The following is a 25,302-nucleotide window of genomic DNA, read 5'->3' as shown; positions in this document are numbered from 1 at the left end:
CAAAACTAAATAAATAAAAAGTGACAATCACAAAACGACTTCTGCATACGGTGGGCTAGGGGCAAAGTGATATGACACAGTAAGCAAATGCAGCATATCCTCCTGTCACTTCCAGTCCAATATACAGTATGCTGGGCTTTAAGTGTGGCGGGGCTAGACAGAGCTCAGACTCTGCAGGGTCCAACATCTGCCCATGGCTCTGCCAGGGCTCCCTGACTTGATTTTCTGAAGCTAAAAGCTTAGGTACAGAATTTGAGAGATATGTTTCTTCCTCCCACTGAGATGGCTTTTGCACCCGGGCTTAGCATCCCATCATCAGTTTTGGACTTTGGGAGTTCGATTATTTGTTTTGTAATACTCTGTAGAATAACTATAGAGAATGTATTGTTTGATTTGTGTGAGATATTATTAAGTTGAAGTTTTGTCCTAGAAAGATTTTGTAAAATGAATTACAGAAGTATCCTGGATTTTCTTCAGAAGAACTGAGGGACTGGCACTGTAATGAGCTATTCTGCTTTGATTTCCTTTTTACATGGGATTACCATTAGTTTAGTTGATTTCGACTGCTGATTACTACATTATATTTCACAAACCTAATAAAGCAGATGTTAACCCTTATCGTGCTGAGAACGAGCGCTCGATTGGCTGGACGACAACTACAAAATCACACTCCAAACCTCCCTTCCAACCAACTTCAAATGCCTTCAAATCAACAGGAAAAATAAACAAGGAAGAGGCATCGCAATAGCATTCAAAGAACACCTGAAATTAAAAACGGATGAACCACTCAACATCATCAACTGTGAAAGCATGGTAATACACCTAACAACAAGCCCAAAAACCAACATTACATTCATCCTAGTGTACAGACCACTGACATTTGATACAACCTTCGTCGACAATTTCATAGAGGCAATCACCAATTTAGCCATCAACCACGAACACCTAATCATCCTAGGGGACTTCAACATCTGGTTTGAAGACCATCACGTCAACTCCCATAACTCACTGACTGAACAACTAGTTACCATGAAACTACGACAACTAATCAAAGGGGCAACACACTCGGCTGGACACACCCTCGACGCAATTTTCGCCAATGAAAAACTCATCACAACAGCACCGCCGATACAAATACTGTGGAGCGACCACCTCATCATCCCATTCAAGATCACCATGCCCACCCAAGTATGTATCCAACCTCCTAAACTCACAGCCACCACAAAAAGAAACTGGAAACACGTGAAAGAAAGCAACCTATTCGAACAACTGGAATTAACCAAGCCCTCAACTACAGAACTAGAATTAACTGACCTAGACGGGAAAGCGGAACTACTATACAAATGGATTGCAGACACAATATATAAGATCACCCCTGAAAAACCATTCACCCCATCAGAAAAAAGAGCAACGGCAAAATGGTTCACCCCACTATTAAGCACCATGAAAAAGGAAAACAAAAAGATTGAAATGGAATGGAGGAAATAATACAACCCAGACAAAAAAACACTGTTCCAAAAACAAATCCGCAAATACAAGAAGGACATTGAAAAGGAAAAGGGAAGGCATTATGATGACAGAATCACCAATGCCACCAACACACAAAAATAAATGTTTAATATCATTAAAGAGATGAGAAACCCACCAGGCTGCAATAATACCCCAACCGCATCAGAGAAACTTTGCAATGAATTGGCAGACCACTTCAATAAAAAAATCAATGACATCTGACAAGCCATACAAGAACAATCAGCCAACCACGAGATACAGCCAGAAGAACCCAACACAGAACCACAGCACAAACTCAAAAACTTTCCGGAAAATGTCAGCAGAGGCATTCGCAATGCTGGTAAAACGCAGCAAGAAAGCTGGATCAACCATGGATCCCTGCCCTCCGGACATCTACAAATCAATCCTCGCACAAGGAACGCCAGCAGAATACTACAGAAACCTTCTAAATGTATCACTAGCAACAGGGACCATACCGAGGATCTTCAAATTGGCATATATCAAGCCACTTCTAAAAAACACAAGTGGCGATGTAGAAGACCTCTCCAACTACAGGCCAATCTCAAACATACCCTACCCGGCAAAACTCCTGGAAGCCTACGTACATAAATTTACCCAAGAATACGTAGAAAAACATCACCTCCTAGACCAAGCTCAAGTCGGTTTCAGACCAGGAAGAGGAACGGAAGCAGCACTACTATCCATCTGGGACGACCTAAAAAATCAACGCAGATTCAAACACAACCTCAGCCCTTATTCTGCTCGACCTCTTCGCAGCCTTTGACAAAGTTTGCCACGACACCCTGATCAAAAGACTAGAAGACATAGGCATAACAGACACAGCACTACGCTGGACCAAATCATTCCTAACAGACAGAACAGAAACCTTATGGATCAAATCTTTCAAATCCACTCCACGAGTTAACGACTGTGGAGTGCCACAAGGATCTTCACTGACACCACTATATTTCAACATCTACCAGACTCCGATCATCAAAAACTTCAAAAAATACAACATTACTTGCTACAAATACGCAGATGACACTCAAATTATCTAACAAATCAAAGACTCCGAAGCAGATCACTCAGCTCTAATCGACTGTCTGAAAGAAATCTTCAACTGGATTAATGCCAACGACCTGAAAATCAACCCAGGAAAGACAGAAATCATGATCATATCCAAATAGCAAGAGAACGAAACCGCCATCCCGTGGCCAACGGAATTAGGAACTGAACCAACACCATCTAAGGTAGTAAAAAATCTGGGAGTCCTGATGGACAATACCCTAACCTTAGAACCACAAATAAATGCAACACGGCAAGAAGAATCCTACCTTTCCTCTCCTTCACGCACAAAACACTCACTATTGTCGCCCTCATCGTGTCAAGAATCGACTATGCAAACAGCCTCTACCTCGGAATACCAGAATACCTCCTGAAGAAACTACAATGAATTCAAAATGTTGCAGCCAGACTACTCCTCAGGTTATCCAGAAGAGACCACATCACTCCTGCCCTGAAAAATTAACACTGGCTCCCAGTAAAACATTGCATCACCTTTAAAACCATGTGCATAACGCACAGGGCAATCAGTGGACAAGGAGCAGAATTCCTACAAAAGAAAATAACAATCTACAAACTAAAGAGGCCCCTCCGATCCAGCAACGAAATCTTCCTGGAACTAAAACCATACCTTAATAAAGAACTTGGAGGCACCTCCTTCTACCACTTAGCCGCAAAAACCTGGAACAACATCCCAAAAGAGATCAGAAACACCGAAGATCACCACAAATTCAGGAAACTACTAAAAACCTGGCTCTTCAAGACCACAGACTCAACCTGAAAATCGAAACAACAGGGAAAAAGGATGACGGAACTGGAAAGGACACTAACATCCCTAGAAACGACAGGAAAGCTCTCGCAATGCCAGACAGGTGACACAGGATAGACAGAAACACAGATGACACCCATTGAGACAGTCAATTATCCCAGCTAATCCCCTCCACCTCAGTTGCTACCATGTACCAAAAGACTCAACCTGAAAATCGAAACAACAGTGAAAAAGGATGACGGAACTGGAAAGGACACTAACATCCCTAGAAACGACAGGGAAGCTCCTGCAATGCCAGACAGGTGACACAGGATAGACAGAAACACAGGTGACACCCATTGAGATAGTCAATTATCCCAGCTAATCCCCTTTTCATTCCACCTCAGTTGCCACCATGTACCAAAATATCAATTGGATTGCAGAGACACTGGCAATCTCCACACTAGCTGATTGGTGGACATTGGCAGGTGCACTGGCCACAAGTGTAGGTAAGGAGGGCAGGAGAGGTTATGATGGAGGCTGATTGAGGTGGGGTCCAGATGTGAAAGGGAGGTTAGTGCAAGATGGGCCCAGATCAGGACAGAGGAGCATCAGGAGAGACTTCTAAAGATGCCAATTAACCAATTCTACTAACAATTGCCATCTCTGCACACACCTCTCAAACTCCAAACCAAACACAACCACAAACCTACAGCACAACAAACCGCACAAACTTCACTACACTACAACAACAAAACAAAAACACACATAGACCTCCACAACAGTACACAACGACTACCGGCTACAAACACCCCAGGCCCAGCCAACGGACCCACCGGGTTGTGGCCGTCAACAGCACATCACTGCTCTCTTGCACTTTCCTACTTCCTCCCACTAACTCACCCTCCCTTCCCCTTCCAGAGCTGCCAGTGCGCCAGGGGACCACTCCGGTGGTGATAGTGCACGGTACAAATGTCCTTTAACATTAACATAACATTAACTGATTGCAAGCGTCCAGCAAGCGGCTTCTGATCAGAGGCATAGCCAGGGTTGTATATTAAGTGGGGCCTGAAGCTAATGTATTTGGCCCACTGCAGTGAAACTAACATCAGTAAAGTCCCACAGAGTGCTGCTGAGTGGGCACTTCCAGAGTTTGGGTGGGCCTTGCCCGCTCAGGTCCTACACTGTCTACACCCCTGCCTCTGATTGTCGCAAATGAACATGGACATAGGATAAGGGCAAACGAGAAACATATATCTTCATGTATCTTCTGCCCATTCAGTCAGTTGCTATAGATTTCAATTTTCTGTAAGTGACAATCTTCTCTTTAGTTTCACTCTGTCATCATGTCACGGGATCTCACTTACAATCACTTCTGAAATCGTGTTCTTGGCATCTCTCTGTGACCTGCAGTGAATTGCGCTGTCGTTGATTATGTGAACTTCACAAGGAAATGATTTCTCTGAGTACTTTACGAAAACCTCGATGTCCTTCTCCTCAATTTCCAAATCATCAATTTCTTTCTGTAGAACAAAAAAAAGGAAACCAAGATTGAAGAGTTGATACTTGAAATACTGGATTATTTTCTTTTTTACTTTTAAGGGTAGGTCACTGAGTTAGTTCCACAGATTCAAGAGCTGTTCCGTGAGTTGCTAACCGGCTCCTAGATTAGCATTCTGCCAAGGTGAGCAATCTAAAATCATGTTGAACCGTCATAAGGGCTGGTGGGCACTCTCATTCTCTGGCCATAGTCAGGATCCTGCACATGCTGCCACAGGGAAGCCACTGCACGCCTGATGGTGATGGCCAGCAAGGTAAGGGGTGTCCAGTGGCAGACTGGCCTACAGGGAAGTCAGGAGAGTTCCTGATGGGCCTCCATGCCATGGACCTCATTTGTGAGGATACTCTCAAGTTTTTACATTGCTGCATGCAACGCCCAAAGTTAAGATGCTATGTGCGCTTTCAGGTTGCAAAATCAAGGCCTTCTTTTGGTTCCCAGTCCCCCTCTGGGTGCTCCTCAGCAGAGGGACTGACATTTTCCAGGATAAGGGCAATAGGCTGTGCAAAGGACATACCTCGCACAAGAACAATAGCCGTTGCATTTTGCCATCTTTCACTGTTTGCATTAGTTCACCTGTGAAGGCTGTGAAAGGTATTACAGCCTTCCTCCAAGGGCTCTAATGCCATTATAATATGACGAAATTAGCAATCGGGGCGGGTGATGAAACCAAGCAGGTTGCTTGGATTGCGGGCGGAATCTACTGATCCAAGCCTGCGTTTCAAAAAACCGGATGGCTGCTTCCCCTGCCACGCCATCTTCCCACCCTGCCTTCCCTTCAATTTTCACCTCCCTCCCACCCCCAGCCCCACTTCAATGATTTCTTCAGTGGCAGAGGCAGCACCTGCCGCTGCTGCTGTGCTTTGTGTCCCTTCTGGCCACCATGGAAATGGAAGAGGAGCCCTGCAAGAAGCCCCGTCTTCCTAATCCATGGCAGCCGTCTTAAGGAATTATTACAAGCACACAAACAACATTCATATCAAACTCCAACACAACACTCCACTGAAACCACTAAATACATACACCTACATTGTGCTCAACTGCCACTCTGCACCTGCACAAACACATGAAATCAATTAGCTCATTAGCACACACTCCCCCAGACATACTCATTACAGAGACATGGCTCAAACCCCACCACACACCTATTATCCCTGATATGCTTGCACCGCACTATCTCATCCACCTGAGAGAGCGGCCACACAAACAAAGTGCTGGCATTGCCATTTTATGTAAGGACACACTCACACTTAGCAACTCCACACACTCCCTATACACTTCCTCTGAGTGCTCTCTCTCACCTGCCATCCAACATCACACCCCCAATCTTCTTTTCTCCACCTATTTTATCACTGCCAACACACAATCCCACATTCCACACTGGTTGGACTGACTTCACAACTAACAACCACTGCATCCGCAGCACCAATATCTACTGTGGCGACTTCAACCCTGGTGATGTCCACCCAGATACCAATCCTATACTAAAGTATATCCTCAACCAACTCACCTCCTTTGACCGCACAAAACTCATCACCTATCACACACACATCGGTGTCAACACCCCAGACCTTTTCAGTTCAAGCAAAATCGTATTACTGTGTAAAACCAAATCTGGGTGTCGTGGTCTGACCACTTTGCAATCCCCTTCACACTCACTCTACAACACACATTCCCCCCACCTGCAACAAACCACCCTCACCCCCTAGGCAGAAAAAGAAACACATAACAGTCACAGCCTTCACTCCACTCATACCACTCCCCTCCCCCACACACAAATCCCTCCACTCTATTCATCAAATATAACACCATCATCACACAAGCACTCTGCAAAATTGCCCCACACAAATTACAAAACCCCCACAACTAACACCACAAACCATGGCTCAACAGTACGCTCCTCTCTATCAAGCAGGAAGCCAGACGCATAGAAAGAACCCATGCCCCTCACCCAGGACACCCCTCAGGCACTGCTGCAACAAATACAAAACAGCCATATGCAATGCCGAAGCCACCCATTACCTTCAAGAACTCCAATCCACCATCAATTATGCACAAAAACTATTCAACATCGTCAAATCCCTCCCCAAACCACCATTCACACCTTCCACATCCTATCCACCGCACTATGCAACTCCCTCATGGACTACTCAGGGCCGGTGTAAGGATATTTGTTACCCTAGGCAAACTGTCAGATTGGTGCCCCCACTCCAGATCCTAACCCTTCTCAACCAACCGTCCCCATTTTGTTACCAATTGCTGCAACACATTACCTCCACCTAACACATTGCTCACGTCTTCTGCTGTGGATAGACCCCATTGCACATTCCTCACCCCAATACCCATTAACGCCGCCTAACAACATTGCTCACGTCTTTGGACCCCATTGCACATTCCTCACCCCAACACCCATTACCTCCAACTAACAACATTGCTCACGTCTTCTGCTGTGGATGGACCCCATTGCACATTCCTCACCCCAACACCCATTAACTCCACCTAACAACATTGCTCACGTCTTCTGCTGTGGATGGACCCCATTGCACATTCCTCACCCCAACACCCATTACCTCCACCTAATACATTGCTCACGTCTGCTGCTGTAAATGGACCCCATTGCACATTCCTCACCCCAACACCCATTACCTCCACCTAACAACATTGCTCACGTCTTCTGCTGTGGATGGACACCATTGCACATTCCTCACCCAAACACCCATTACCTCCACCTAACACATTGCTCACGTCTTCTGCTGTGGATGGACCCCATTGCACATTCCTCACCCCAACACCCATTACCTCCACCTAACACATTGCTCACCTCTGCTGCTGTGGATGGACCCCATTGCACATTCCTCACCCCAACACCCATTAACTCCAACTAACAACATTGCTCACGTCTGCTGCTGTGGATGGACCCCATTGCACATTCCTCACCCCAACACACATTAACTCCAACTAACAACATTGCTCACGTCTTCTGCTGTGGATGGACCCCATTGCACATTCCTCACCCCAACACACATTACCTCCACCTAACAACATTACTCACGTCTTCTGATGTGGGTGGACCCCATTGCACATTCCTCACCCCAACACCCATTAACTCCAACTAACAACATTGCTCACGTCTTCTGCTGTGGGTGGACCCCATTGCACATTCCTCACCCCAACACCCATTAACTCCAACTAACAACATTGCTCACGTCTTCTGCTGTGGGTGGACCCCATTGCACATTCCTCACCCCAACACCCATTAACTCCAACTAACAACATTGCTCACGTCTTCTGCTGTGGGTGGACCACATTTCACATTCCTCACCCCAACACCCATTATCTTCACCTAACAACATTGCTCACGTCTTCCCTGTGGAAGGATCCCATTGCACATTCCTCACCCCAACACCCATTACCTCCACCTAACACATTTCTCACGTCTGCTGCTGTGGATGGACCCCATTGCACATTCCTCACCCCAACACACATTAACTCTACCTAACAACATTGCTGAGCTCTTCTGCTGTGGGTGGGTCCCATTGCACATTCCTCACCCCAACACCCATTAACTCTACCTAACAACATTGCTCACGTCTTCTGCTGTGGGTGGACCACATTGCACATTCCTCACCCCAACTCCCATTACCTCCACCTAACACATTGCTCACGTCTTCTGCTGTGGATGGACTCCATTGCACATTCCTCACCCCAACACCCATTACCTCCACCTAACCCATTGCTTACGGCTTCTGCTTTGGATGGATCCCGTTGCACATTCCTCACCCCAACACCCATTAACTCCAACTAACAACATTGCACACGTCTTCTGCTGTGGATGGACCCCATTGCACATTCCTCACCCCAACACGCATTACCTCGACCTAACAACATTGCTCACGTCTTTGGACCCCATTGCACATTCCTCACCCCAACACCCATTACCTCCACCTAACACATTGCTCACGTCTTCTGCTGTGGATGGACCCCACTGCACATTCCTCACCCCAATACCCATTAACTCCACCTAACAACATTACTCACGTCTTTGGACCCCATTGCACATTCCTCACCCCAACACCCATTACCTCCAACTAACAACATTGCTCACGTCTTCTGCTGTGGATGGACCCCATTGCACAGTCCTCACCCCAACACCCATTAACTCCACCTAACAACATTGCTCACGTCTTCTGCTGTGGATGGACCCCATTGCACATTCCTCACCCCAACACCCATTACCTCCACCTAATACATTGCTCACGTCTGCTGCTGTAAATGGACCCCATTGCACATTCCTCACCCCAACACCCATTACCTCCACCTAACAACATTGCTCACGTCTTCTGCTGTGGATGGACCCCATTGCACATTCCTCACCCAAACACCCATTACCTCCACCTAACAACATTGCTCACGTCTGCTGCTGTGGATGGACCCCATTGCACATTCCTCACCCCAACACACATTAACTCCAACTAACAACATTGCTCACGTCTTCTGCTGTGGATGGACCCCATTGCACATTCCTCACCCCAACACACATTACCTCCACCTAACAACATTACTCACGTCTTCTGCTGTGGGTGGACCCCATTGCACATTCCTCACCCCAACACCCATTAACTCCAACTAACAACATTGCTCACGTCTTCTGCTGTGGGTAGCCCCCATTGCACATTCCTCACCCCAACACCCATTAACTCCAACTAACAACATTGCTCACGTCTTCTGCTGTGGGTGGACCCCATTGCACATTCCTCACCCCAACACCCATTAACTCCGACTAACAACATTGCTCACGTCTTCTGCTGTGGGTGGACCGCATTTCACATTCCTCACCCCAACACCCATTATCTCCACCTAACAGCATTGCTCACATCTTCCCTGTGGAAGGATCCCATTGCACATTCCTCACCCCAACACCCATTACCTCCACCTAACACATTGCTCACCACTGCTGCTGTGGATGGACCCCATTGCACATTCCTCACCCCAACACCCATTAACTCCAACTAACAACATTGCTCACGTCTGCTGCTGTGGATGGACCCCATTGCACATTCCTCACCCCAACACACATTAACTCCAACTAACAACATTGCTCACGTCTTCTGCTGTGGATGGACCCCATTGCACATTCCTCACCCCTACACACATTACCTCCACCTAACAACATTACTCACGTCTTCTGATGTGGGTGGACCCCATTGCACATTCCTCACCCCAACACCCATTAACTCCAACTAACAACATTGCTCACGTCTTCTGCTGTGGGTGGACCCCATTGCACATTCCTCACCCCAACACCCATTAACTCCAACTAACAACATTGCTCACGTCTTCTGCTGTGGGTGGACCCCATTGCACATTCCTCACCCCAACACCCATTAACTCCAACTAACAACATTGCTCACGTCTTCTGCTGTGGGTGGACCACATTTCACATTCCTCACCCCAACACCCATTATCTTCACCTAACAACATTGCTCACGTCTTCCCTGTGGAAGGATCCCATTGCACATTCCTCACCCCAACACCCATTACCTCCACCTAACACATTTCTCACGTCTGCTGCTGTGGATGGACCCCATTGCACATTCCTCACCCCAACACACATTAACTCTACCTAACAACATTGCTGAGCTCTTCTGCTGTGGGTGGGTCCCATTGCACATTCCTCACCCCAACACCCATTAACTCTACCTAACAACATTGCTCACGTCTTCTGCTGTGGGTGGACCACATTGCACATTCCTCACCCCAACTCCCATTACCTCCACCTAACACATTGCTCACGTCTTCTGCTGTGGATGGACTCCATTGCACATTCCTCACCCCAACACCCATTACCTCCACCTAACCCATTGCTTACGGCTTCTGCTTTGGATGGATCCCGTTGCACATTCCTCACCCCAACACCCATTAACTCCAACTAACAACATTGCACACGTCTTCTGCTGTGGATGGACCCCATTGCACATTCCTCACCCCAACACGCATTACCTCCACCTAACAACATTGCTCACGTCTTTGGACCCCATTGCACATTCCTCACCCCAACACCCATTACCTCCACCTAACACATTGCTCACGTCTTCTGCTGTGGATGGACCCCATTGCACATTCCTCACCCCAATACCCATTAACTCCACCTAACAACATTACTCACGTCTTTGGACCCCATTGCACATTCCTCACCCCAACACCCATTACCTCCAACTAACAACATTGCTCACGTCTTCTGCTGTGGATGGACCCCATTGCACAGTCCTCACCCCAACACCCATTAACTCCACCTAACAACATTGCTCACGTCTTCTGCTGTGGATGGACCCCATTGCACATTCCTCACCCCAACACCCATTACCTCCACCTAATACATTGCTCACGTCTGCTGCTGTAAATGGACCCCATTGCACATTCCTCACCCCAACACCCATTACCTCCACCTAACAACATTGCTCACGTCTTCTGCTGTGGATGGACCCCATTGCACATTCCTCACCCAAACACCCATTACCTCCACCTAACAACATTGCTCACGTCTGCTGCTGTGGATGGACCCCATTGCACATTCCTCACCCCAACACACATTACCTCCACCTAACAACATTACTCACGTCTTCTGCTGTGGGTGGACCCCATTGCACATTCCTCACCCCAACACCCATTAACTCCAACTAACAACATTGCTCACGTCTTCTGCTGTGGGTGGACCCCATTGCACATTCCTCACCCCAACACCCATTAACTCCAACTAACAACATTGCTCACGTCTTCTGCTGTGGGTGGACCCCATTGCACATTCCTCACCCCAACACCCATTAACTCCAACTAACAACATTGCTCACGTCTTCTGCTGTGGGTGGACCGCATTTCACATTCCTCACCCCAACACCCATTATCTCCACCTAACAACATTGCTCACGTCTTCCCTGTGGAAGGATCCCATTGCACATTCCTCACCCCAACACCCATTACCTCCACCTAACACATTGCTCACGTCTCCTGCTGTGGGTGGACCACATTGCACGTTCCTCACCCCAACTCCCATTACCTCCACCTAACACATTGCTCACGTCTTCTGCTGTGGATGGACTCCATTGCACATTCCTCACCCCAACACCCATTAACTCTACCTAACAACATTGCTGAGCTCTTCTGCTGTGGGTGGGTCCCATTGCACATTCCTCACCCCAACACCCATTAACTCTACCTAACAACATTGCTCACGTCTTCTGCTGTGGGTGGACCACATTGCACATTCCTCACCCCAACTCCCATTACCTCCACCTAACACATTGCTCACGTCTTCTGCTGTGGATGGACTCCATTGCACATTCCTCACCCCAACACCCATTACCTCCACCTAACCCATTGCTTACGGCTTCTGCTTTGGATGGATCCCGTTGCACATTCCTCACCTCAACACCCATTAACTCCAACTAACAACATTGCACACGTCTTCTGCTGTGGATGGACCCCATTGCACATTCCTCACCCCAACACGCATTACCTCCACCTAACAACATTGCTCACGTCTTCTGCTTTGGATGGATCCCATTGCACATTCTTCACCCCAACACCCATTACCTCCATCTAACACATTGCTCACGTCTTCTGCTGTGGGTGGACCCCATTGCACTTTCCTCACCCCAACACCCATTACCTCCATCTAACACATTGCTCACGTCTTCTGCTGTGGGTGGACCCCATTGCACATTCCTCACCCCAACACCCATCACCTCCACCTAACACATTGCTCACGTCTGCTGCTGTGGATGGACCCCATTGCACATTCCTCACCCCAACACCCATCACCTCCACCTAACACATTGCTCACGTCTTCTGCTTTGGATGGATCCCATTGCACATTCCTCACCCCAACACCCATTAACTCCAACTAACAACATTGCTCACGTCTTCTGCTTTGGATGGATCCCATTGCACATTCCTCACCCCAACACCCATTACCTCCACCTAACAACATTGCTCACGTCTGCTGCTGTGGATGGATCCCATTGCACATTCCTCACCCCAACACCCATTAACTCCAACTACCAACATTGCTCACGTCTGCTGTTGTGGATGGACCCCATTGCACATTCCTCACCCCAACACCCATTACCTCCACCTAACAACATTGCTCAAGTCTTCTGCTGTGGATGGACCCCATTGCACATTCCTCACCCCAATACACATTACCTTCACCTAACACATTGCTCACGACTTCTGCTATGGATGGACCATATTGTACATTCCTCACCCCAACACCCATTAACTCCAACTAACAACATTGCTCACGTCTTCTGCTTTGGATGGACCCCATTGCACATTCCTCACCCCAACACCCATTACCTCCACCTAACACATTGCTCACGTCTTCTGCTGTGGATGGACCCCATTGCACATTCCTCACCCCAACACCCATTACCTCCACCTAACCCATTGCTTACGGCTTCTGCTGTGGATGGATCCCATTGCACATTCCTCACCCCAACACCCATTACCTCCAACTAACAACATTGCTCACGTCTTCTGCTTTGGATGGATCCCATTGCATCCCTCACCCCAACACCCATTACCTCCATCTAACACATTGCTCACGTCTTCTGCTGTGGGTGGACCCCAATGCACATTCCTCACCCCAACACCCATTAACTCCAACTAACACATTGCTCAAGTCTTCTGCTGTGGGTGGACCCCATTGCACTTTCCTCACCCCAACACCTCCACCTAACACATTGCTCACGTCTTCTGCTGTGGTTGGACCCCATTGCACATTCCTCACCCCAACACCCATTAACTCCAACTAACAACATTGCTCACGTCTTCTGCTTTGGATGGATCCCATTGCACATTCTTCACCCCAACACCCATTACCTCCATCTAACACATTGCTCACGTCTTCTGCTGTGGGTGGACCCCATTGCACTTTCCTCACCCCAACACCCATTACCTCCATCTAACACATTGCTCACGTCTTCTGCTGTGGGTGGACCCCATTGCACATTCCTCACCCCAACACCCATCACCTCCACCTAACACATTGCTCACGTCTGCTGCTGTGGATGGACCCCATTGCACATTCCTCACCCCAACACCCATCACCTCCACCTAACACATTGCTCACGTCTTCTGCTTTGGATGGATCCCATTGCACATTCCTCACCCCAACACCCATTAACTCCAACTAACAACATTGCTCACGTCTTCTGCTTTGGATGGATCCCATTGCACATTCCTCACCCCAACACCCATTACCTCCACCTAACAACATTGCTCACGTCTGCTGCTGTGGATGGATCCCATTGCACATTCCTCACCCCAACACCCATTAACTCCAACTACCAACATTGCTCACGTCTGCTGTTGTGGATGGACCCCATTGCACATTCCTCACCCCAACACCCATTACCTCCACCTAACAACATTGCTCAAGTCTTCTGCTGTGGATGGACCCCATTGCACATTCCTCACCCCAATACACATTACCTTCACCTAACACATTGCTCACGACTTCTGCTATGGATGGACCATATTGTACATTCCTCACCCCAACACCCATTAACTCCAACTAACAACATTGCTCACGTCTTCTGCTTTGGATGGACCCCATTGCACATTCCTCACCCCAACACCCATTACCTCCACCTAACACATTGCTCACGTCTTCTGCTGTGGATGGACCCCATTGCACATTCCTCACCCCAACACCCATTACCTCCACCTAACCCATTGCTTACGGCTTCTGCTGTGGATGGATCCCATTGCACATTCCTCACCCCAACACCCATTACCTCCAACTAACAACATTGCTCACGTCTTCTGCTTTGGATGGATCCCATTGCATCCCTCACCCCAACACCCATTACCTCCATCTAACACATTGCTCACGTCTTCTGCTGTGGGTGGACCCCAATGCACATTCCTCACCCCAACACCCATTAACTCCAACTAACACATTGCTCAAGTCTTCTGCTGTGGGTGGACCCCATTGCACTTTCCTCACCCCAACACCTCCACCTAACACATTGCTCACGTCTTCTGCTGTGGTTGGACCCCATTGCACATTCCTCACCCCAACACCCATTAACTCCAACTAACAACATTGCTCACGTCTTCTGCTGTGGATGGATCCCATTGCACAGTCCTCACCCCAACACCCATTAACTCCAACTAACAACATTGCTCATGTCTTCTGCTGTGGATGGACCCCATTGCACATTCCTCACCCAAACACCCATTACCTCCACCTAACACATTGCTCACGTCTTCTGCTGTGGGTGGACCCCATTGCACATTCCTCACCCCAACACCCATTACCTCCACCTAACACATTGCTCACGTCTGCTGCTGTGGATGGACCCCATTGCACATTCCTCACCCCAACACCCATTACCTCCACCTAACACATTGCTCACGTCTTCTGCTTTGGATGGACCCCATTGCACATTCCTCACCCCAACACCCATTAACTCCAACTAACAACATTGCTCACGTCTTCTGCTTTGGATGGATCCCATTGCACATTCCTCACCCCAACACCCGTTACCTCCACCTAACAACATTGCTCACGTCTGCTGCTGTGGATGGATCCCATTGCACATTCCTCACCCCAACACCCGTTACCTCCAACTAACAACATTGCTCACGTCTGCTGCTGTGGATGGATCCCATTGCACATTCCTCACCCCAACACCCATTAACTCCAACTAACAACATTGCTCATGTCTGCTGTTGTGGATGGACCCCATTGCACATTCCTCACCCCAACACCCATTACCTCCACCTAACAACATTGCTCACGTCTTCTGCTGTGGGTGGACCCCATTGCACATTCCTCACCCCAACACCCATAAACTCCAACTAACACATTGCTCACGTCTTCTGCTGTGGGTGGACCCCATTGCACATTCCTCACCCCAACACACATTACCTCCACCTAACAACATTCCTCACGTCTTCTGCTGTGGGTGGACCCCATTGCACATTCCTCACCCCAACACACATTACCTTCACCTAACACATTGCTCACGACTTCTGCTATGGATGGACCATATTGCACATTCCTCACCCCAACACCCATTAATTCCAACTAACAACATTGCTCACGTCTTCTGCTTTGGATGGACCCCATTGCACATTCCTCACCCCAACACCCATTACCTCCACCTAACACATTGCTCACGTCTTCTGCTGTGGATGGACCCCATTGCACATTCCTCACCCCAACACCCATTACCTCCACCTAACCCATTGCTTACGGCTTCTGCTGTGGATGGATCCCATTGCACATTCCTCACCCCAACACCCATTACCTCCAACTAACAACATTGCTCACGTCTTCTGCTTTGGATGGATCCCATTGCATCCCTCACCCCAACACCCATTACCTCCATCTAACACATTGCTCACGTCTTCTGCTGTGGGTGGACCCCATTGCACATTCCTCACCCCAACACCCATTAACTCCAACTAACACATTGCTCACGTCTTCTGCTGTGGGTGGACCCCATTGCACTTTCCTCACCCCAACACCTCCACCTAACACATTGCTCACGTCTTCTGCTGTGGTTGGACCCCATTGCACATTCCTCACCCCAACACACATTACCTCCCCCTAACAACATTGCTCACGTCTTCTGCTGTGGATGGATCCCATTGCACAGTCCTCACCCCAACACCCATTAACTCTAACTAACAACATTGCTCACGTCTTCTGCTGTGGATGGATCCCATTGCACATTCCTCACCCCAATACCCATAACCTCCACTTAACAACATTGCCCTTCGTCTTCTGCTGTGGATGGATCCCATTGCACATTCCTCACCCCAACACCCATTACCTCCATCTAACACATTGCTCACGTCTTCTGCTGTGGGTGGACCCCATTGCACATTCCTCACCCCAACACACATTAACTCCAACTAACACATTGCTCACGTCTTCTGCTGTGGGTGGACCCCATTGCACATACCTCACCCCAACACACATTACCTCCATCTAACACATTGCTCACGTCTGCTGCTGTGGATGGATCCCATTACACATTCCTCACCCCAACACCCGTTACCTCCAACTAACAACATTGCTCACGTCATCTGCTGTGGATGGACCCCATTGCACATTCCTCACCCCAACACCCATTAACTCCACCTAACAACATTGCTCACGTCTTCTGCTGTGGATGGACCCCATTGCACATTCCTCACCCCAACACCCATTACCTCCACCTAACACATTGCTCACGTCTGCTGCTGTAAATGGACCCCATTGCACATTCCTCACCCCAACACCCATTACCTCCACCTAACAACATTGCTCACGTCTTCTGCTGTGGATGGACCCCATTGCACATTCCTCACCCAAACACCCATTACCTCCACCTAACACATTGCTCACGTCTTCTGCTGTGGGTGGACCCCATTGCACATTCCTCACCCCAACACCCATTACCTCCACCTAACACATTGCTCACGTCTGCTGCTGTGGATGGACCCCATTGCACATTCCTCACCCCAACACCCATTACCTCCACCTAACACATTGCTCACGTCTTCTGCTTTGGATGGATCCCATTGCACATTCCTCACCCCAACACCCATTAACTCCAACTAACAACATTGCTCACGTCTTCTGCTTTGGATGGATCCCATTGCACATTCCTCACCCCAACACCCGTTACCTCCACCTAACAACATTGCTCACGTCTGCTGCTGTGGATGGATCCCATTGCACATTCCTCACCCCAACACCCGTTACCTCCAACTAACAACATTGCTCATGTCTGCTGCTGTGGATGGATCCCATTGCACATTCCTCACCCCAACACCCATTAACTCCAACTAACAACATTGCTCATGTCTGCTGTTGTGGATGGACCCCATTGCACATTCCTCACCCCAACACCCATAAACTCCAACTAACACATTGCTCACGTCTTCTGCTGTGGGTGGACCCCATTGCACATTCCTCACCCCAACACCCATAAACTCCAACTAACACATTGCTCACGTCTTCTGCTGTGGGTGGACCCCATTGCACATTCCTCACCCCAACACACATTACCTCCACATAACAACATTCCTCACGTCTTCTGCTGTGGATGGATCCCATTGCACATTCCTCACCCCAACACCCATTACCTCCACCTAACAAAATTGCTCACGTCTTCTGCTGTGGATGGATCCCATTGCACATTCCTCACCACAACACACATTACCTTCACCTAACACATTGCTCACGACTTCTGCTGTGGATGGACCATATTGCACATTCCTCACCCCAACACCCATTAACTCCAACTAACAACATTGCTCACGTCTTCTGCTTTGGATGGACCCCATTGCACATTCCTCACCCCAACACCCATTACCTCCACCTAACACACTGCTCACGTCTTCTGCTGTGGATGGACCCCATTGCACATTCCTCACCCCAACACCCATTACCTCCACCTAACCCATTGGTTACGGCTTCTGCTTTGGATGGATCCCATTGCACATTCCTCACCCCAACACCCATTAACTCCAACTAACAACATTGCTCACGTCTTCTGCTGTGGATGGACCCCATTGCACATTCCTCACCTCAACACACATTACCTCCACCTAACAACATTGCTCACGTCTTCTGCTTTGGATGGATCCCATTGCACATCCCTCACCCCAACACCCATTACCTCCATCTAACACATTGCTCACGTCTTCTGCTGTGGGTGGACCCCATTGCACATTCCTCACCCCAACACCCATTAACTCCAACTAACACATTGCTCACGTCTTCTGCTGTGGGTGGACCCCATTGCACTTTCCTCACCCCAACACCTCCACCTAACACATTGCTCACGTCTTCTGCTGTGGGTGGACCCCATTACATATTCCTCACCCCAACATACATTACCTCCCCCTAACAACATTGCTCACGTCTTCTGCTGTGGATGGATCCCATTGCACATTCCTCACCACAATACCCATTACCTCCACTTAACAACATTGCCCTTCGTCTTCTGCTGTGGGTGGACCCCATTGCACATTCCTCACCCCAACACCCATTACCTCCACCTAACACATTGCTCACGTCTGCTGCTGTGGATGGACCCCATTGCACATTCCTCACCCCAACACCCATTAACTCCAACTAACAACATTGTTCACGTCTGCTGCTGTGGATGGACCCCATTGCACATTCCTCACCCCAACACACATTACCTCCACCTAACAACATTGCTCACGTCTTCTGCTGTGGGTGGACCCCATTGCACATTCCTCACCCCAACACCCATTAACTCCAACTAACAACATTGCTCACGTCTTCTGCTGTGGGTGGACCCGATTGCACATTCCTCACACCAACACCCATTAACTCCAACTAACAACATTGCTCACGTCTTCTGCTGTGGGTGGACCCCATTTCACATTCCTCACCCCAACACCCATTATCTCCACCTAACAACATTGCTCACGTCTTCTGCTGTGGAAGGATCCCATTGCACATTCCTCACCCCAACACCCATTACCTCCACCTAACACATTGCTCACGTCTGCTGCTGTGGATGGACCCCATTGCACATTCCTCACCCCAAAACCCATTAACTCTACCTAACAACATTGCTAAGGTCTTCTGCTGTGGGTGGGTCCCATTGCACATTCCTCACCCCAACACCCATTACCTCTACCTAACAACATTGCTCACGTCTTCTGCTGTGGGTGGACCACATTGCACTTTCCTCTCCCCAACACCCATTACCTCCACCTAACACATTGCTCACGTCTTCTGCTGTGGATGTACCCCGTTGCACATTCCTCACCCCAACACCCATTACCTCCACCTAACCCATTGCTTACGGCTTCTGCTTTGGATGGACCCCATTGCACATTCCTCACCCCAACACCCATTACCTCCACCTAACAACATTGCTCACGTCTTCTGCTGTGGGTGGACCCCATTGCACATTCCTCACCCCAACACCCATAAACTCCAACTAACACATTGCTCACGTCTTCTGCTGTGGGTGGACCCCATTGCACATTCCTCACCCCAACACACATTACCTCCACCTAACAACATTCCTCACGACTTCTGCTATGGATGGACCATATTGCACATTCCTCACCCCAACACCCATTAATTCCAACTAACAACATTGCTCACGTCTTCTGCTTTGGATGGACCCCATTGCACATTCCTCACCCCAACACCCATTACCTCCACCTAACACATTGCTCACGTCTTCTGCTGTGGATGGACCCCATTGCACATTCCTCACCCCAACACCCATTACCTCCACCTAACCCATTGCTTACGGCTTCTGCTGTGGATGGATCCCATTGCACATTCCTCACCCCAACACCCATTACCTCCAACTAACAACATTGCTCACGTCTTCTGCTTTGGATGGATCCCATTGCATCCCTCACCCCAACACCCATTACCTCCATCTAACACATTGCTCACGTCTTCTGCTGTGGGTGGACCCCATTGCACATTCCTCACCCCAACACCCATTAACTCCAACTAACACATTGCTCACGTCTTCTGCTGTGGGTGGACCCCATTGCACTTTCCTCACCCCAACACCTCCACCTAACACATTGCTCACGTCTTCTGCTGTGGTTGGACCCCATTGCACATTCCTCACCCCAACACACATTACCTCCCCCTAACAACATTGCTCACGTCTTCTGCTGTGGATGGATCCCATTGCACAGTCCTCACCCCAACACCCATTAACTCCAACTAACAACATTGCTCACGTCTTCTGCTGTGGATGGATCCCATTGCACATTCCTCACCCCAATACCCATAACCTCCACTTAACAACATTGCCCTTCGTCTTCTGCTGTGGATGGATCCCATTGCACATTCCTCACCCCAACACCCATTACCTCCATCTAACACATTGCTCACGTCTTCTGCTGTGGGTGGACCCCATTGCACATTCCTCACCCCAACACACATTAACTCCAACTAACACATTGCTCACGTCTTCTGCTGTGGGTGGACCCCATTGCACATACCTCACCCCAACACACATTACCTCCATCTAACACATTGCTCACGTCTGCTGCAGTGGATGGATCCCATTACACATTCCTCACCCCAACACCCGTTACCTCCAACTAACAACATTGCTCACGTCATCTGCTGTGGATGGACCCCATTGCACATTCCTGTCCCCAACACCCATTAACTCCACCTAACAACATTGCTCACGTCTTCTGCTGTGGATGGACCCCATTGCACATTCCTCACCCCAACACCCATTACCTCCACCTAACACATTGCTCACGTCTGCTGCTGTAAATGGACCCCATTGCACATTCCTCACCCCAACACCCATTACCTCCACCTAACAACATTGCTCACGTCTTCTGCTGTGGATGGACCCCATTGCACATTCCTCACCCAAACACCCATTACCTCCACCTAACACATTGCTCACGTCTTCTGCTGTGGGTGGACCCCATTGCACATTCCTCACCCCAACACCCATTACCTCCACCTAACACATTGCTCACGTCTGCTGCTGTGGATGGACCCCATTGCACATTCCTCACCCCAACACCCATTACCTCCACCTAACACATTGCTCACGTCTTCTGCTTTGGATGGATCCCATTGCACATTCCTCACCCCAACACCCATTAACTCCAACTAACAACATTGCTCACGTCTTCTGCTTTGGATGGATCCCATTGCACATTCCTCACCCCAACACCCGTTACCTCCACCTAACAACATTGCTCACGTCTGCTGCTGTGGATGGATCCCATTGCACATTCCTCACCCCAACACCCGTTACCTCCAACTAACAACATTGCTCATGTCTGCTGCTGTGGATGGATCCCATTGCACATTCCTCACCCCAACACCCATTAACTCCAACTAACAACATTGCTCATGTCTGCTGTTGTGGATGGACCCCATTGCACATTCCTCACCCCAACACCCATAAACTCCAACTAACACATTGCTCATGTCTTCTGCTGTGGGTGGACCCCATTGCACATTCCTCACCCCAACACCCATAAACTCCAACTAACACATTGCTCACGTCTTCTGCTGTGGGTGGACCCCATTGCACATTCCTCACCCCAACACACATTACCTCCACATAACAACATTCCTCACGTCTTCTGCTGTGGATGGATCCCATTGCACATTCCTCACCCCAACACCCATTACCTCCACCTAACAAAATTGCTCACGTCTTCTGCTGTGGATGGATCCCATTGCACATTCCTCACCACAACACACATTACCTTCACCTAACACATTGCTCACGACTTCTGCTGTGGATGGACCATATTGCACATTCCTCACCCCAACACCCATTAACTCCAACTAACAACATTGCTCACGTCTTCTGCTTTGGATGGACCCCATTGCACATTCCTCACCCCAACACCCATTACCTCCACCTAACACACTGCTCACGTCTTCTGCTGTGGATGGACCCCATTGCACATTCCTCACCCCAACACCCATTACCTCCACCTAACCCATTGGTTACGGCTTCTGCTTTGGATGGATCCCATTGCACATTCCTCACCCCAACACCCATTAACTCCAACTAACAACATTGCTCACGTCTTCTGCTGTGGATGGACCCCATTGCACATTCCTCACCTCAACACACATTACCTCCACCTAACAACATTGCTCACGTCTTCTGCTTTGGATGGATCCCATTGCACATCCCTCACCCCAACACCCATTACCTCCATCTAACACATTGCTCACGTCTTCTGCTGTGGGTGGACCCCATTGCACATTCCTCACCCCAACACCCATTAACTCCAACTAACACATTGCTCACGTCTTCTGCTGTGGGTGGACCCCATTGCACTTTCCTCACCCCAACACCTCCACCTAACACATTGCTCACGTCTTCTGCTGTGGGTGGACCCCATTACATATTCCTCACCCCAACATACATTACCTCCCCCTAACAACATTGCTCACGTCTTCTGCTGTGGATGGATCCCATTGCACATTCCTCACCACAATACCCATTACCTCCACTTAACAACATTGCCCTTCGTCTTCTGCTGTGGGTGGACCCCATTGCACATTCCTCACCCCAACACCCATTACCTCCACCTAACACATTGCTCACGTCTGCTGCTGTGGATGGACCCCATTGCACATTCCTCACCCCAACACCCATTAACTCCAACTAACAACATTGTTCACGTCTGCTGCTGTGGATGGACCCCATTGCACATTCCTCACCCCAACACACATTACCTCCACCTAACAACATTGCTCACGTCTTCTGCTGTGGGTGGACCCCATTGCACATTCCTCACCCCAACACCCATTAACTCCAACTAACAACATTGCTCACGTCTTCTGCTGTGGGTGGACCCCATTTCACATTCCTCACCCCAACACCCATTATCTCCACCTAACAACATTGCTCACGTCTTCTGCTGTGGAAGGATCCCATTGCACATTCCTCACCCCAACACCCATTACCTCCACCTAACACATTGCTCACGTCTGCTGCTGTGGATGGACCCCATTGCACATACCTCACCCCAACACCCATTAACTCTACCTAACAACATTGCTGAGGTCTTCTGCTGTGGGTGGGTCCCATTGCACATTCCTCACCCCAACACCCATTACCTCTACCTAACAACATTGCTCACGTCTTCTGCTGTGGGTGGACCACATTGCACTTTCCTCTCCCCAACACCCATTACCTCCACCTAACACATTGCTCACGTCTTCTGCTGTGGATGGACCCCGTTGCACATTCCTCACCCCAACACCCATTACCTCCACCTAACCCATTGCTTACGGCTTCTGCTTTGGATGGATCCCGTTGCACATTCCTCACCCCAACACCCATTAACTCCAACTAACAACATTGCACACGTCTTCTGCTGTGGATGGACCCCATTGCACATTCCTCACCCCAACACAGATTACCTCCACCTAACAACATTGCTCACATCTTCTGCTTTGGATGGATCCCATTGCACATTCTTCACCCCAACACCCATTACCTCCATCTAACACATTGCTCACGTTTTCTGCTGTGGGTGGACCCCATTGCACTTTCCTCACCCCAACACCCATTACCTCCATCTAACACATTGCTCACGTCTTCTGCTGTGGGTGGATCCCATTGCACATTCCTCACCCCAACACCCATTACCTCCACCTAACACATTGCTCACGTCTGCTGCTGTGGATGGACCCCATTGCACATTCCTCACCCCAACACCCATTACCTCCACCTAACACATTGCTCACGTCTTCTGCTTTGGATGGATCCCATTGCACATTCCTCACCCCAACACCCATTAACTCCAACTAACAACATTGCTCACGTCTTCTGCTTTGGATGGATCCCATTGCACATTCCTCACCCCAACACCCATTACCTCCACCTAACAACATTGCTCACGTCTGCTGCTGTGGATGGATCCCATTGCACATTCCTCACCCCAACACCAATTAACTCCAACTAACAACATTGCTCATGTCTGCTGTTGTGGATGGACCCCATTGCACATTCCTCACCCCAACACCCACTACCTCCACCTAACAACATTACTCACGTCTTCTGCTGTGGGTGGACCCCATTGCACATTCCTCACCCCAACAACCATAAACTCCAACTAACACATTGCTCACGTCTTCTGCGGTGGGTGGACTCCATTGCACATTCCTCACCGCAACACCAATTAACTCCAACTAACAACATTGCTCATGTCTGCTGTTGTGGATGGACCCCATTGCACATTCCTCACCCCAACACCCACTACCTCCACCTAACAACATTCCTCACGTCTTCTGCTTTGGATGGGTCCCATTGCACATTCCTCACCCCAACACCCATTACCTCCACCTACCAACATTGCTCACGTCTTCTGCTGTGGATGGACCCCATTGCACATTCCTCAAGACAACACACATTACCTTCACCTAACACATTGCTCACGACTTCTGCTGTGGATGGACCCCATTGCACATTCCTCACCCCAACACCCATTACCTCCACCTAACACATTGCTCACGTCTTCTGTTGTGGATGGACCCCATTGCACATTCCTCACCCCAACACCCATTACCTCCACCTAACCCATTGCTTACGGCTTCTGCTTTGGATGGATCCCATTGCACATTCCTCACCCCAACACCCATTAACTCCAACTAACAACATTGCTCACGTCTTCTGCTGTGGATGGACCCCATTGCACATTCCTCACCTCAACACACATTACCTCCACCTAACAACATTGCTCACGTCTTCTGCTTTGGATGGATCCCATTGCACATCCCTCACCCCAACACCCATTACCTCCATCTAACACATTGCTCACGTCTTCTGCTGTGGGTGGACCCCATTGCACATTCCTCACACCAACACCCATTAACTCCAACTAACACATTGCTCACGTCTTC

The 25,302-nt window shown here is 49.0% G+C and overlaps 1 protein-coding gene across 2 annotated transcripts in view; it reads right to left on the bottom strand.

Moving 5' to 3' along the window:
* PLXNC1 (plexin C1) overlaps positions 1 to 25,302 on the bottom strand; it is a 1,076,103-nt gene that overhangs the window by 494,069 nt on the left and 556,732 nt on the right. For both annotated transcript variants that reach the window (XM_069629799.1, XM_069629800.1), the window contains exon 14: positions 4,687 to 4,842. In XM_069629799.1, the coding sequence (XP_069485900.1) occupies positions 4,687 to 4,842 (156 nt within the window). The remainder of the gene's footprint in view (positions 1 to 4,686; positions 4,843 to 25,302) is intronic.

The sequence above is a fragment of the Ambystoma mexicanum genome, chromosome 12 (genome assembly GCF_040938575.1).
Source record: "Ambystoma mexicanum isolate Mex_15411 chromosome 12, UKY_AmexF1_1, whole genome shotgun sequence".
NCBI classification, from domain to species: Eukaryota; Metazoa; Chordata; class Amphibia; order Caudata; family Ambystomatidae; genus Ambystoma; species Ambystoma mexicanum.
Note: the sequence above shows the minus strand (reverse complement) of the source record. Positions and strands in the feature narration are given on the sequence as shown.